The sequence below is a fragment of the Podarcis vaucheri genome (genome assembly GCF_965113315.1).
Source record: "Podarcis vaucheri genome assembly, chromosome: Z".
NCBI lineage: Eukaryota > Metazoa > Chordata > Lepidosauria > Squamata > Lacertidae > Podarcis > Podarcis vaucheri.
This window is the reverse complement of record NC_138758.1, coordinates 51,159,503-51,175,933: the sequence shown is the minus strand read 5'-3', so window position 1 is coordinate 51,175,933 and position 16,431 is coordinate 51,159,503. Positions and strand designations below refer to the sequence as shown.

Genomic DNA, 16,431 nt, shown 5'->3' with positions numbered 1-16,431 from the left:
GCGCCGTATCCACCAGGAGCCGAGCATTCTGCTGCATGGAACACCCTTTCAGCTGAGGTCAGGCAGGCCCCCTCCCTGCTGAACTTCCCAGTTACTTTATTATTATTATTATTCCAGCAGGCATTTTTACTGAATTCTGATTTTATAATTTTAATTTATTTTTATTTTCACTTTTTTGAATTTTTTGTACACTGCCTAGAGATATTTGTGATTAAGTGATATATAAATTGTTAAAGATAAATAAATAAACAGACAAACAATATTTATTCTGCAGACAAAAACCCTGGAAAGCACAAAAATGCTGTTTCTTTTACAAAAAGCCTTGTGATTGTGTTCTCATTTTGTATTTTTATGTTGTGAGCCACCCTGTGGTCTTCAGATGGAGGCTGGTATACAAGTCATTAAAAACAGAAGAAGGAAATATATTTTGGGGACAATATTTTTGGATTGCATGGATACCTGGGCTGTGATAGAGTAAGATCACATAGAGGGTTCCTTAACCATATAGTGAGGAGAAGTTTATATGCCACCTGGGAGAAATAGAAATTAATATTAGAACCAAGAACTCCATGGTGGTTATCGCCGACTGAAGCAATAACAATCCACAAGAAAAATATGAGTGATAATTGGCCAACCTATAAAGATCTAGTAACAGAATTAAATAATTGCCCTAAATTAAAAAAATTATTAAGAGCTAAAGAAAATAGGTATAACATGGCTAGAACATCACCAGCTTAATGCTGTTTTTGAAAGAGATAAAAAACTGAATGGCTTTGAGAATAAACCCTCTATTTTAGAGAAAGATTTGCTGCAAAATAATAAGAAAACCCTATCCAAAATGTACAGGTTGCTTTTGAATTGGGATTTAAAGGATAAAGAGATAAAAGATGTAATGAATAAGTGGGAATAGGGTGTAGGACACCCGACAGAGCTAGAGATGTGGAAGAAGGTATGGAAGAAAAACCAAAAATTTACAGCATGCTACCAAATAAGAGAAAATTGGATGAAAATGCAGTATAGGTGGTATCTTACTCCTGTCAAATTATCTAAAAATAATGAAAACCACAACAATAAGTGTTGGACATGCAAATCGCAACTGGGAACCCTTTTTCATATGTGGTGGTCATGCCCAGAAATCAAAAAATTCTGGGACACAATCTACGATGAAATGAAAAACTATTAAAAGTTACATTTCATAAAAAGCCATAAACATTCCTTCTTGGGATAATAAATAGAAGAATTCCAGAAGAAAAAATAAGACCATTTTTCTATGCTATGGTATTAATAGCCAAAAATTGGAAGTGTAATTATATACCATCTAAAGAAGAATGGCTACAAAAGTTAAGTGAGTACTTGGAACTTGCTAAGCTAACCGAAGCCTTAAGGAATAAGACTAAAAAAACTATCCAGAAGGAATGAGAATGCCTAAATACTTATTTATCGAATCAAGGTTCAACAACCAGGATTTGGCTGTGTTTAGAATAAACCAGTAAGTGAGAATATGACTCCTCATACCAAGATGAGGAATATAATGAAATACAGACAAACTGTCTTAGCCACAGGAAATGCGCTGCTGAGTGATTCTATGATTCTATGATTGACGGAAGTCAAAACCAAAACCAAAAAATAAGCAAATGGAACCCATCCCAGAAAAGCCAGCACCTCAGCAGAGAAACAGCTCCCTGGGGTGTCTTTCTTAGTTATTTACTTTACTGTTTACTTTACTGTTTATATTCTTTGAGTTTGTGCCATTTTCGTTGCTTATTTATTTTTGTACCTGTTTTGTTTTTGTCTGTATGTATGTAGGGTGGGTGGGTATGTGCGTGCGTGCTTTTCTTTTCTTTTTCTTTTCTTTTTCTTTTCTTTTCTTTGTCTTTATTTGCATAATAAATCAGTAAAAAAGAAGAAGAAGAAAAGATTGACTTAGGCCAGTTTTGGCCGTGGGAAGCCCTTTCTTTTAAGGTACATTCATAAGAAAGCCTTCCTGTGACGTTAAAAACTTAGGCGGAAAAATCATTAAAAAACAATGAAGCATTGATAGAATTAAACCTATATAAATATATAAAATATGTTTAAAAGTTACAAATAGTTAAAATAAAAACAGCATGGCACCAGCCCTTTCATTGAAAACAGTCAGTTCCCGAAAGCCTGTTGGCCCAAGAACATCTCTTCACCTGCCAGTCGAAGGACAACATCCAAGTTGCCCTAAACGGCCTCGGCCCAGTATACCTGAAGGAGCGTCTCCACCCGCATCATTCTGCCTGGACACTGAGGTCCAGGGCCAAGGGCCTTCTGGTGGTTCCCTCCCTGTGAGAAGCAAAGCTACAGGGAACAAGGCAGAGGGCCTTCTCGGTGGTGGCACCCGCCCTGTGGAACACCCTCCCACCAGATGTCAAGGAAATAAACAACTTTTAGAAGACATCTGAATACAGTTACAGATAGGTAGCCGTGTTGGTCTGCCATAGTCAAAATAAAAAAATTCCTTCCAGTAGCACCTTAAAGACCAACAGCTCTGTTGGTCTTTAAGGTGCTACTGGAAGACATCTGAAGGCAGCCCTGTTTAGGGAAGTTTTTAATGTATGGTGCTTTACTATGTTTTTGTTTATGCTGTAAGCCTCCCAAAGTGCCTGGGGCCACCCTGTCAGATGGGCGGCATATAAATAATGAACTAAATCATGGTTAGGGCTAGCTGCTTAAAGTGAGGTTAAGTAGGCTGGGGGCTTCCCTTGGAGACTCTTAGAAATGGCCAAGACCCACATTTGTAGCCAGTGATGTGCAGAGTACAGTTCTGCTCCCTCTTTGCTTAAGAGCCTATCTTGTGCAAGCTGTATGCATGGTGAGACCTCCGCCCATTGAAGGCTCATTCCTGGCCTCTCTGTTTGTGAGGTACTAAGCGAAGTGAGTATGTTGCAGTGTTGATGTTGCTTTTGACAGCCTGCCTGGGAGATAAGTTTCACATTCGTCAGTTCACTGTTCTGTCTCCACTGTTGGAGGCAGCAAACCTATGGCTGCCAGGGGCTGGGAATCGCAAGTGTGGAGAGTGCTCTTGTTGCCATGTCTTGCTTGTGGACTTCCCACTGGGCATGTGGCTGGCCCCTGGGAGACCAGGAGGCTGGACCAGATAGACCTCATCCAGAAGGCTCTTCCAATGTTCTCCCTTTCATGTTACGCTCTTAGCTTAACTACAGGAGAGTGTGGTGCTTTCCTGGAATGAATGGAATCTGTGCTCCTGGCAACACACTCCATTAAAACCAGTGAAAGACACCCAAAGCACCTCATCCATTAATAGGACAGTCTGTGCTCTCCACTCAGAGGCACTTCCCTCAGAAGCCATTATTGTATGGATGCTCAAATTTTTATTTTATTTTATAGTGAAACTAAGGCTGTGGTTCTAAGCTGGTTTACATGATTGTAAGTAAACAATACTAGTAAACATATAAAAGGGCTTAGGATTGGGGTGTGGATTTATTGCAGACAGTTTGGTGCCGGACTCTGGAGTTCTCCGTTACTGTGCACCAGGCTGGATAAGTCCCTGGGTGGTGAAGAGTGTTGCCCTTCCCCCCTTCTTGCACAGGCCTCGCACCTAGCCCCTTTCAAAGGGAGCTCCTAGAAATAGATTCTGGCATTTAGGAATTTGAAGTGCTTCTTTCCAACTCTGACTTCCACGTGGGTCCTGAAGTTTCACTTTGGGAGTTCATGCCCCGAATTTCACAAAGCCACCTGCTGCTTTTTCTCTCCCTGCCTGAGAGTCAGTGTGGTGTAGTGGTTAAGAGCGGTGGACTCGTAATCTGGGGAACCGGGTTCGCTTCCCCGCTCCTCCACATGCAGCTGCTGGGTGACCCTGGGCCAGTCCCACTTCTCTGAAGTCTCTCAGCCCCACTCACCTCACAGAGTGTTTGTTGTGGGGGAGGAAGGGAAAGGAGAACGTTAGCCGCTTTGAGACTCCTGAAAGGGAGTGAAAGGCGGGATATCAAATCCAAACTCTTCTTCTTCTTCTTCTGATGCCCACAGCAAACCAAGTGCCCCCTCCTTGACGTGTGTCTTCCTCCAGGACACAGGTGTGCTGGCTACTTGTGTCCCTCAAAAAAAAAAAAAAAAGCCTCCTTTGTTTGGTTATTGTGTCCACCCACCATCTTCTGATCTTCCAGGGTTGGACGTCTTGCTGATGAAATTGTACGCAGGGCATTTAGCAAAGGGTGTCGTTGTCGTTTACAGGCAATGGGATCCATGTGGAAAAGGAAGGTATTGATTTTTGTAGGTTCCGTATGAATTTGTGTAGCTTGCTAGAACTGCTGAAAATGTCTCCACTCTCCTGTCACATAGGTTCGCCCCCCCAGACCCCAGGTGGCCAGAAGGCCCAAAAGCAACGTTCCCACTGATGGCCAGAGGACTTCCGTCTCCAGCCCAGACCAGTGAGTAGCTGTGCCTCTGCATTCCTCTTGTCTGAAGTGGGGGGGGGGGAGCGGTTGTCGTGGGGGGATATATTCCTCCTATCCTTCCATTTCTGCCACTAGTGCAATAAAGTTAAGAACATTCTGCAAACGTCAGCCTAGTGCTAAAGCCTCTGAAGTTCTAAGAAATATGCTTGATTTCTGCGAAGAGGCAAGCAGCTTAACTTTGCTGAGGGTCTTTGGGCCCAGGATGGGTGGGAGGAGGAGGAATTTTCGATTGTTCAGTGGAAAACAGTCACCTGCCTTTGAACCTGGGCAGGAGCCTCCCGTCAGTGGAACGTGATCGCCCTCTTGTGGAAGAGGGCCAAGGACCCACAGTCATTAAGGATGGCTGGATTTGTTCAAGGTATGAAACGCGAACAGCTGCACAAAGCAGCTTTGCTTGGGAATCTTTGTTAAAAGTGTGTTTTGCAAATCATGGAGCAAAACCCAGTGATCCCTGTGGCTTCCCTTCACTGCCATCACCTTGTACAATCAGAAGCCGAAGGAGGAGCTAATTGTGTTTTAGAAACAGTTAAGGAAATTGCTTTCCACCAAGGAAAGGCAGAATTTCCTAGAGATGAACCATTTAAATATAACAAAATTTGAATGCGCTGGATTCTTTTTCTTATGCGCTCTTTGTATCTGATTACTTATTTTTCCCTTTTGAGTTATGCAAAAGCATCAGAGAGAATTAAGGCTTTTAGATAAATATAGGCACAAGGAAGACTGGCGTGTTTCACCTTCCCTTCCACCATCACTTGTCAGAAAATGGGCTCCAGAGAAGAGTCTGTTTATCCCAATTGAACATCCTGAGGGTAAATCCTATGACACTCAGATATTTAATGTCATCCGTTTGCCTGTTGCTATTACAGGTGAAACTCGAAAATTTAGAATATCGTGGAAAAGTTCATTTATTTCAGTAATTCAACTTCAAAGGTGAAACTCATATATGAGATCAACTCATGACATGCAAAGCGAGATCTGCTTCCGCTTCTCAGAGGTCCAATCTTGCTCCATTTGCAATCCTTGTTTCGCTGATTTCCTTGAATATTCTCATTTTCTGAGATTGTTAATTTGGGGTTTTCATCAGCTCTACACCATGATCATCGCAATGATAACAAATCAAGGCTTGACATATCTTGCTTTGCATGTTGTGAGTCTATCTCATATATTAGTTTCACCTTTAAAGTTGAATTAGTGAAAGAAAGGAACTTTTCCACGATATTCTAATTTTTCGAGTTTCACCTGTAAATGTATTTAGCGTCTGATTCTCAAGAGAGTCCTGAGAAATGGGTGGATAAATTATCACGGGGAGTTTGTGGCAATGTTAATGGGCTGTGCCCACACTGAAGGTGTAAATGTTTCAGCACCAAGGCCCAAGCAGTTCCCAAAATCTCACTGTTGTAAATCAGCCTGTCTACCCCTTTGCTGCTTGTAAATCTAGTGGAAGCGCCATGTAAGTGTGCTTGCAATTTCCTTGCCTCAAGTGCTGTGCGGGCTTCCTGGGGGCTCTCCTCACTGCTGCTGCTTCTCCACCACCTCCGCCTGTGAAAGCAGAAGGCTGCCACCAGCCACTTGGTGTTAAAGCAAACAAGGCAGCCCTGAGGGAGTCGTGTGGCAAACAAAGTGCCCTCCCCACGGCCCCCTTCCTGGTGACGGGGGCCTTCTCAGGGGAGCCATCAGGAGAAAACGCTGCTCTCCCCCCGGGGGGGACTAGGGTGGGATCATCTCCCTTAAGGTCTATTTTCCTTATTATTATTTTTTGTAATATCTAGTCTTACATCTTAAAAACCACTCAGGGCAGTTCATTAAAGCAAAAACAACACACACCCAACAAAATTAGTACATACATGAAGTAATTCTTAAAAGCATTCAAAAGCTGCAAGTCCCAGGAGCATCAACATTAGAGGCCTATTCCCTAATTGGGGGCAGATCATGGCCAGGTTTTAGATGTGTTTGTGAGTTGCAGCTCGTGAATCCCTATTTCTCTCCCTTTCTCCACTCTTTCCCCAACTTTTTCTTCAAAGGGGAGGTGGGAAGGACTAGCCCTGATGGAAGCGGTTTTCCCCATTCTCCTCTACTGAGTCATGGGGAATACACTTGCATTCCTCCTGATGACAAAGGGCAGATTCCTTCACTGTGCCTCCTGAAGTCCCTTCACAGCCCTTCTCCCCAGGCAGCTCTTGAGCCCAACGGTTCAGAACTGGCAAAGCACCACAGAGGTCAGGTCAGCGCTGCTGGTCACTCCAGCTAGTTTAGCTTCCCTTTAAACACTGGAAGAGTCTTCAGTGCCCAGGAAGACCTTCCTCTTCTTGCTGATTCTTTGCTGGACACTGGCAGAAGGTGGCAGAAAAGGTTCCTCCAAACGGTGGTGCTTAACTGTGCTTTGACTGTTGTGTGCTTTTGCCAGAGGGCAATGGCTGCAGTGCCCAGCCACCCAGAAAGCAGCAGGAGCTCAGCAGTGCTCACACCACAGGTTATTAGTAGCATAACTACTGCTCCCATTTGTTTCTGCCCCCTTCCCAGTTTTATGTTATGCATTATGTGCTTACAATTTTGTAAGAGACTCTTTTGCATAGCAAGCAAATAATAAATTGAATTAATAATATTTCTCAGTCCCAAAGGACTTTTCAGTACAATTAGCCGTGTTGGGAATAGGAAAGAATGTTATTCTGGGGCCACAATAAGCTCTTCTTTTGCACAAGATTATTTAAGGGGAAAGGGTTCTCTGTCATGTTTCCTCGGGATGAGTTTTGCATGACTTGAACCTCCCCCTTGCCTATGTGAGGATCAGTGTTCTCCACCCCTCAGAGGGATCAGCTACTGATTTCTGAAGGGCAGAGTGCTTTCCCCCCTAGCATGTGGTTTTGTTCACTTGCTTGAGCCATCTGCTTAGGAGCCACCTCTTCTTCTCTGCACCTGCTCTCTCACTTTGGCCTGAACTGCCTGCCCGTTGGGCTCCAACGGTGCCTCCTTCTCCTGGTGGCCAGCCAAGCGACGCCTGTCCCTGAGCAGAACTCCTGCTGGCTGTAGCCCGGACTTTCCCAACCTGCGCTGGTCCTTCCTGGGGTCTCCTTCCCAGCATGTCCTGCATCGGGAGTGCAGAGAAGAGAACCAACAGCCCTCTTCCAAGAGCTGGGGCAGCTGTGGCTCCCGCCCTGCTAGGACACTGCCAAGCCCACCAAGGAGTGCCGGCCACCCCAAGCGGTAGCTTGCTGAACTAAGAGTGCCTATTTGGTGACTGGCAAGCGAACTCCAAGAGGAGCAGCCATCCCGGGGGGGAGGCAGTGAGCAAAGTGCGCCTGTTGCCTGCTGGGCAGCACCTACAGTGACACTGGGGAGCACAATCCTTGCCTGGCCCTGGGTGTTGCCAACACATGCCACCCCACTGTGCTCCTGCACCAGCACCCATGCCCTTAGGGAGCAGAGACTGCTGTGTCCAAACAGACCTTTGCCCTGGCTTGTGCTCTTTGAAACAAGAGGCTTTTGAAACAGAACCGGCCAAGGCTTTCCAGAGCCTGCCTTTTGTCCCAAGCCTAAAAGCTCCACACTCCGAATGAAGCCTGTCTTCTTCCCCATCTCAACCTGGCGACAGGGTTCCTGCCATGTGATGCCCGTCCCCATGGCTCAGCCACTTCCCCCCTCAATTCCCCCCCCCTTTTGTTTCCTTTCCTTTATCTGTCTTAAGTACGTTTAGGTGTCAATTAAATTTGAAATATCTACATTTGTCAGCACTTGGTTTTTGGCCAACGTGATGTGCTGCTGATTTGTCCAGGCATCCTGACACATTGGTGGGGGGGAGGGAAAGCCCCCGAAATGCAGATTGTCCTCATTAAAACCGAAGCAGCAACTCTCCTAATGGTAGGCAGCGCCGTGGAGCGCGTCTTCGGCTTTATTGCGCCGTGATCCTGACATGATATTTAAAAAGGAACAGCCACGGCTGTCAGCACTGTCATATGCTGGCGCTAACCGGAGACATGTTAAACTAAACATTAGAAGGAGATCAGCAAGCCATCTGCATGGGAACTTGGTGAAAAGATTAGGGAGGCAGGAGCCCCAGCAGTCGTGTAGAGAGCTGAGGGCTGGTGCTGTGACGGACAGGTCCCTTGCCTCCCCCCACCCCTGCAAAGTTCCCACTGCCGCTCGCTCGCCTCAGAGCCGGCTTGCTGCGACCGCCTTTCCAGAGACAGCTCTTTGTGTGTGAAATGCGAGCGAGTGGTAGGTGGCAGTCGGCAGGAGAGAGAAGCCGAATTGGGTTAATGAGGGAAGAGGCTCACGCCGGATTCAGCTGCCGCAAGCTAATGAAAAATTTACACTTGGACATTTTCAAGCACTCGTCCCTTCCCCTCTTCAACCAAAATCCCACCCTGGTGCTGAAATTTAAAGCAGGTTGCTGATGGCATCCACTTTGTCATAAGAGGCAGCCTTTCAGCAGCGGTGGCTGTTTCTTGGGTAGTCAAACTATTTTGGTGGGATGGCTTTCTGGTTCTCTGTTCATGTCTTTGATAATTTTTTGGGTCATGCGAAATATATTGGCCCTCCATCTGACTCCTCCCCAGCCTTCAAGAATCATGTAAGCTTCATCATGAGTGGGTGCTCTTTCACCGGGAAGGGGGGTATATATTTTGTCCCTCCACGGTTCTTTGGGTATGGCTGAGCCAAAATATAGCCTGAAAAGCAGAACCTTTTGATTTCGCTGTTTCTTCATACTGCCTTCAGAACTAGTAGAGGGAGGAATTAAGTCCAGGCATGCTTAGCTATACGTGCTGAATTAAGAGAAAGGAAAGGTGGGGAGGTTTTCCAGGGTGGTGAGTGTGGTCCAGCACTTCTCCATTCAGAAGTTCAGTGCTTCTCCAGGTCTTGCAGTTTCAGCCCCTGGTTACCTGATGACTAGAAAGAAGATATCCTTCTTGAATGATGTTCTAGTCCAGTCCTAAGGGAGAATTCACCCAAGAGCTAAAAACAACATTCATAAATAATTTAAAACAACTAACGCTAGAACTCAGGGACTTCTGATGAAGCTGAATGTTGGAAGATTCAGGGCAGAGGAAAAAGTATTTCTTTGTGCGGCACATAGTCAAAACTGCAGGAGGCAGTGACAGCCCCCAATTTGGATGACTTTTAAAGATTAGACAGATTTTATGGAGAAGGCTACCAGTGGCTGCTCCGTGGGCAGAGGCATCGATGCTTCTGAATGCCAGCAGCTGAAAACCACGGGAGGGGAGAGGATTGCTCTTGCGCCCCAATCCTGCTTGCTGGTTTCCCACTAAGGTGTCTTGGCCACTTTGAGAACAGGATACTGACCTTGGCCTGATCCAGCCTCAGGGCTCTTAGGTCAGCTTACAGTCAGAAAAAGAAGTTCGCTCATCCGTGGACCTTTCTGGTGTTGTTGTGTCAGACCTCAATGTGTTGTGGTCTTGCCTTAGTCTTGTACTCTGCAAAAGCAGCACCCAAGTAGTGATTCACAGGCAGAGCATGTGCTTTGCATGCAGAAGGTCTCAGGGTCAATCTCCAGGTCTGGCTGGGAGAGACTCCTTTCTGAAATGCCAGAGAGCCATTTCCAGTCGGTGTGGGCAGAACTGAGCTACATGGCCTCCCTTTCAGTGTTCCATCGCATGAATAAGCCAAGAGACAACGTGCCTTACAGGCCCTGTGCAGTTCACTTGGGAGGGATTGCAAAATGCATAATCTTTGCAAGGCAAATATTGGCTGTCCCCAGTCCCTGGGCTGCAAATTTCACAATACTGTTTTTCAACACATTTTCCCCCAAATTTTCCACTGCAGGGTGTGGCATGTACAACTGCAATGCATATGAATCTAAAGTACAGTGGTACCTCAGTTTATGAACTTAATCCGTTCTGGAAGTCCGTTCTTAAACCAAAACCGTTCTTAAACCAAGGTGCACTTTCCCTAATGAGGCCTCCCGCTGCCGATGCCCTTCCACTGTTCGGCGCCCTTCCACTGTTCGGCTTCCGTTCTTAGACCGAGGTAAAGTTCACAAACTGGGACACTACTTCTGGTTTTGCGGAGTTCATAAACCGAATCGTTCTTAAATTGGACTGTTCTTAAACCGAGGTACCACCGTAAGTGGATTAATAAAAAACGGAATTAAAAAATGTTGGTTGTTCATGGCCTTTTAGTGCAAAAAGTTGCATTGGCTGATTTAGGAATTGCCGCAAAAACCTTCATACTTAACAGATTCCATTTCCTTGGGAACTTCTCCTGCACAGGCTCCTTTGACATGAGCAGCAGTGCATGCTTGGCAAATCCAGCCCCCTTTCAAATAAAACGCCTTGTGGAGCATATTCTGAGCTGCTGCCTGCCCTGTTGAGATCCACTGAAGTGAGATTGTTTTCTGTGACTGCAGAATCCAGCCCTGGACCTCAGAAATGGCATATGCTTTACAAATCCTTGTGTATGAGAACACCCCAACCATTATGTTTTCTCTGGAAACATCCAGACATGTGGGTTGTAAAACTTGTCTGTGCGTAGGCAGAGCACAGAGCATCCACTGACAAGGCAGATGTATTTTTTATAATAATAAATATTTTAGTGATGCGTCACAGCTGAAAAGACAACTCAACTTGTTTTTGAGGAGAAAACTTTGAGCTACCATCTCCAGGAGACTGACATGGACGCTATTTGTGGGACCAGTTCGCACCTGTAAAACCACCTGCTTCTTTTCTGTTTTTCCTCTCGGGATCATGTAGAGCAGCACTGTCCAGCACATCAGTCGTAATCGACTGGTAGAGCGTGGGATTGGTTCTCGTCGATCTCTCTCTCTCTGTGTGTCTCTCTGAAGGAGAAGGAGAAGAAAGTGGGCACGAGGCGGGAGAAGGCATATGCAGAAGGAGAGGCCAGGAAAGAGAGAGAGAAGCCCTGTGCGCTGGCTCCTCGAGAGAAAGGGCTGGTTTGGGTCCAGAGAGAGAGATGGTGCTGGACATTCCAGGATCCAGCCCTTGAGGAGAGGACTGCCTTACCCCCCCTCCCATTGTAAACCAATGAGGGGGGGGACCCTACGTGGCTGCTGCCATCCCACCCACTCTGCTCCGCTCGGAGGGATTTACCGTATTTTTCTCTCTATAAGATGCACCTTGACCATAAGATGCACCTAGTTTTAGAGGAGGAGAACAAGAAAAAAAAAAGTTCTCTCTCTCTCTGCACAGCGCCTCTCCAGCAAAGCGGGAGGAGAAATGGAGCCCCTTCCATTTCTCCTCCTGCTTTGCTGAAGGGGCGCTGCGCAGAGAGGGAAAGCTGTGCAGCACCTCTCCAGCGAAGCGAAGCCAGGAGAGCAAGAGGGATTGGTGCACACCGATCCCTCTTGCTCTCCTGGCTTCCACGAAAGCAACGCGAAGCCTTCGGAGCACAGCGGGAGCTCCCGCTGCGCTCCGGAGGCTTCAGGCTGCTACCCCTGAAGCCATGGAGCCTGCATTCGCTCCATAAGACGCACACACATTTCCCCTTGCTTTTTAGGAGGGAAAAGGTGCATCTTATAGAGCGAAAAATACGGTGCTTCCGAGAAGACGTACAAAAGAATTGGGCCGAATGCATTAATGGGAAAACAAAACAAAACAAAAATCCTACAGAGTGTACAGCGTGTCCCCCTCCTCCCCCCTCTAAAATAGCCCACCCTTTATCTACACCCCCCCTTCCATGCTAGTCATTTGCAGCAGCAGAGGAGACCTTTGGGAGGTGTGAGGCTCTCTAGCTGCAGCCCTGGCGCCCTGCCTGCCTGGACAGCTAACTCAGAAGATGAAAGGCGAAAGAGCAGGGAGGGTGGGTGGGTGCAGCCCTGTGTGCTGGCTCCTCAGAGAGAGAAGGGGCTTGTTTAGGTTTACTCAAAAGGAAGGGTGGATCCAGGAGAAAGGGCTTGTACAGGTTTCATCCTGTTCTCATGGTGGTGCTTGAAGGCTGTCGACTCTGCAGTTAAATTTACCCAATTTCTGTTTCAAACTATGGGGGAAACCGCTGTGGTTGACATGTGCCCCTGACTCATTTGAAAAACAGCAGGAGTCCTGGGGTACATTAAAGACTTAACACATTTATTATGGCATGAGCTTTTGTGAACAACAATCCGCGCATCATGTTCTGATTATGTGGGACCCTGTCCTCAAATTATTTTCTTATGTTATTACAAGTATACAAAGCATGTGTTTTTTTAAAATATATTGCCTTATGATGAACTTTTCAGGTTTTATGGACTATCATTGGTTATTATTTTTATCATAAGCTCAGAATGACAGTGGCAGAGTGTGGTAGATCACTGCCAGTTTTTGATACTGGGTGGGAGATCTCAGCCTCCTTGAAGTAGGACTTGCCTGGTGTAGAGAAACGCCACTCTGAGCCAGTTTGTACACAAACCTGCAGCCACTTCCATTGTTGCAGTAGGTGTAAATGGTGCCACCACAGTGGTGGAAACAGGTTCTGCCTTTCTCCACATTCAGCTTTCTGTATAGAGATTACTTGAGAATACCAGCTTATTTTTTGAACTGGGACATGCGCGTGCTTTTCTCAGCCCTCTTTGGCTCACCCCATCCTCTCAAGCAGGGCACCTGTTCTGGATGGCATTGCCTGAAGGAGGGGTGGTCACCTGACTGAGTTCCTCCCAGGGGAATGTGGCTGAGATGACTTAAGTTTCTGACAGGACCTGCATGCCGGAGATTATCACGGGCTCCAGTATTTTTCCATTTTGCCATCGGGGAACTTTTCCTGCTGTGATCTTGTCAGACAAAGTCTTTCCATTCATGCTGCTGGAAGCCTGTCTTTGGGCTTTTGTAAGGTTGATTTTGACCTGGGGTACAGCATTCTATGGTGGGGGCTGAAGTGGAGTATGGGATAATAGCCAGAGTATAGCAGGGCTCCTTGAGTTTCCTTGCCATCCACCTCTTACCTGAAGTCAGCTCCCCACGAGGTTATAAAAAGACAATCTTTACTTAAACTGTCCTCCCTATAAGCTATGTCCTTCCTGAATGCAGCTACCCAGTTCAGAAACGTAGAAACTTTTGACATTTTTGTGTGTGTTAAGTTTTTCTTTCCTTCTGCAGGTTCAATTCAGTAACTTACTTTCTTTCTTTCTTTCTTTCTTTCTTTCTTTCTTTCTTTCTTTCCTTCCTTCCTTCCTTCCTTCCTTCCTTCCTTCCTTCCTTCCTTCCTTTTCTCTCTTTCTCTCGTTCTCCCTCGTTTCCTTCAGCCTGGTAAAGCCTACACGCCACTATACGGTCTTTCTCTCAGAGGACTCTTCCGGTGATGAGTTTCCGCAGGAAGATGACCCCAGCTCTGCCTTCTCTGACAGCTTCCTCTTCTCTGCTCCCTTTGAATGGTCTATACCTTGACTCTTTGCTGCACTAGCCAGAGCTGCTCCCCTTCCATGCTTGGGGCACCCCACTGATGTATTAGTCTTTCCCTTGCTTGGGTGTTTCTGTGGCACGTGTCATGCATGTGTGTGTGTGTGTGTGTGTGCATATGAGCATGTCTCCTGCACAGCTCTTGTCATGGACTTCCAGGCTTTGCTCTTCTCCCAGCACCGAATGTTTCTGCATGTTTCTGTGCTGAGTCGTGCTTCTTAATGCACCTTGCAGGCTTCCAGGTAGCCATTGCCCCCTCATCACCATGTTTTCTTGGTTTAGGGTTATTAAATGTGTATATCACTTCCCAATTAAAGAGTCTCAAAGCAATTTGCAAGGAAGAAAACATCAAATAGTGAAATTACAAAAAAACCAACTTTAACAATGCCCAAAACAGTTAGGAAAATGAAAGCATTTTTGCTTGGCACCAAAACACTGTCAAGGGAAGCTTTCCATGAACGGGGAGTGGCTACAGAGAAGGTCTGTTCTCGCCTTGCCACCCTGTGGACCTCCCTTAGGAATAGCATGCAGGGAAGGGCTTTAGGTGGTCCAGGCAAGTTCATAAGGGGAACAGAGGTCCTTTAGCTATATTAACCCCCGGCTGCATAAGGCTTTCAGGATAAAAACCAGCCCCTTGATTTGGACTCAAAAAAATAATGGGCAGCTAGTGCAGTCTAGCCAGTACTGGTGCTATATTTTCACACCTTCCTTCTTGTTCTGCAGAACCATCTGGCGTCTTCCTTCTGTACTCACTGTCGTTTCCAAACCATCTTCAAAGGCGCCTCCATGTGTAACACATGGCAGTGGTATGGTCTAGATATGACCAGAGCACAGGCAACTAAAGCCAGGCTTTCCATGTCCAGAGAGGGTTGTAGCTGGTATGCCAACCTGAGCTGGCAGAAGGTACTCAGGGCCATGATTTGTACCTATAATGATAAGGTTGGATCCAAGAGTAACACCCGCCCCCACCCTGCCCCCCATCCCTGCCAAAGCTGCACACCTGCTCCTTCAATGGGAGTGCCGCCCCCTCCAGAACAGGATGCATTGCATTGGCCAGCAATTCTGCAGCCTTACTGGGATTGTGCTTCATCCAGTCCCTTACCGAGTCCAGGCACAAATTCAGCACATCCACTGACACATGTGCTTGAGCTGTAAAGAAACAGAGTTGTGTGTCATCAGCACACTGATGACAGCACTCTCCAAAAATGACCCCACTCAGCTAGAGGGATGAGATCAAACTCTCTGGTATCCCAGATTGCAGCTCCATGGGGTCAAGCAGCTTCCCCAAAGCTCCACCTTCTGGAGTTGAGCATCCACGTCAAAATGGAACCAGTGCAAAGCAGTGCCCCCTGCTGCCAACTCTGGGAGTCTCCCCAGAACAATACCATGGTCAGTGGTACAGAAAGCAGCCAAGAGGTCAAGGAGAATCAACAAGGACACACTCCATCTTCTCCCAACATAGGTTGACGTTCTGCACTTGGGTACCTTGTAGGTGACACTTTTCATCTCCATACAAGTGTGTGTGTGTGTGTGTGTGTGAGAGAGAGAGAGAGAGAGAGAGAGAGGGAGGGAGAGAGAGAGAGAATGCCTGTTGCAGAAAATTCTGCTGGCCAAAGCTTCCGGTCCCCCCACAGGCAACTCCGTGTTGCGCCTGGCGGTAATGAGGCATCCGCCGTATCTGAGCAAACTGCGTTTCCTTCTCTAATGGGGGATGGAATGAGCCACCCTTTGCTAATGAGTTTGCAGGGTGCAGTTTATCAAGGCGCCAGAGAGAGACGAGGGCTCCCTTGCTTTGCTGCTGTTTCCTGGTGCCTCTCCAATGTTTTCCTCAATCTGAAGCCTTGTTTAAAGGGCACGGTGAGACTGGCTGCCAGTCAAATGCCAATCACCATAAAAATGCATGTCAGTTTATGGTGTTAATTGGATGCGCATTGCGCTGCCTCTCCCTCGCATGTGGAGCCGACATGCAAATCGCAGAGTGTTCAAGGCCCATTTGCCAAGCTACACGGGACCAATGCTGGTTGGTGCTCAGTGAGCCCACAATAGATTCTCTCTCGCCCATAATGGACCATGGTATCTCTTGATCAGGTGACACTGGTTTAATCATTGAAGGCACCAGGAACACCTTGCACTGAGTCAGCCAGAGCGAAGGGAGCTGTGTCTCTGCAAGAGCAGAGCAGGGACCCTGCCTGGGAGGGATGTGTGATGTGCAGTCAGTTTCATGTGCAAGTGTGCTGGGACTGCGTTCCCTATCACACGGGCTTTGTATCTGGTTCCAAAGGCCCCCTCAGGATAATGGGGTCTGATGTTCCCTGAGTTTCCCCCATTGGCGGTCAGTACAGATTCACTTCCTCAATGCATTCAAAGTGCCATCCACATGGATGCCAGCCCTCCCCTCCCCCCACCAAACTGCCCTGGCTCCTTGACCTTTTCCAGTCTCCACTGGTTTGATGGTGATAAGTGCATGTCTTAGTCTGTAAAGGAGTTTGTCAGCTACAGTTACTACCTTATTGCTCTTACGAGGCACGTAAAACATCAAAATCTGCTCCCATTCTAAAAGCCTGGATGTGTCACACTGAAGTTAATGTGGCATCAGCGTTCAACCATTGCTGACTGGCATAAATCTTAATCTTTGCTCTCTCCCTTTTTTTCCA

The 16,431-nt window shown here is 46.8% G+C and overlaps 1 protein-coding gene across 5 annotated transcripts in view; it reads left to right on the top strand.

Moving 5' to 3' along the window:
- Positions 1-16,431, top strand: part of DENND1A (DENN domain containing 1A) — a 268,662-nt gene that overhangs the window by 249,599 nt on the left and 2,632 nt on the right. For 3 of the 5 annotated variants that reach the window (XM_082208833.1, XM_082208832.1, XM_082208836.1), the window contains 2 exons: positions 4,324-4,412; positions 13,624-13,752. In XM_082208833.1, the coding sequence (XP_082064959.1) occupies positions 4,324-4,412; positions 13,624-13,752 (218 nt within the window). The remainder of the gene's footprint in view (positions 1-4,323; positions 4,413-13,623; positions 13,753-16,431) is intronic. The other 2 variants (XM_082208835.1, XM_082208834.1) reach the window with 1 other exon arrangement.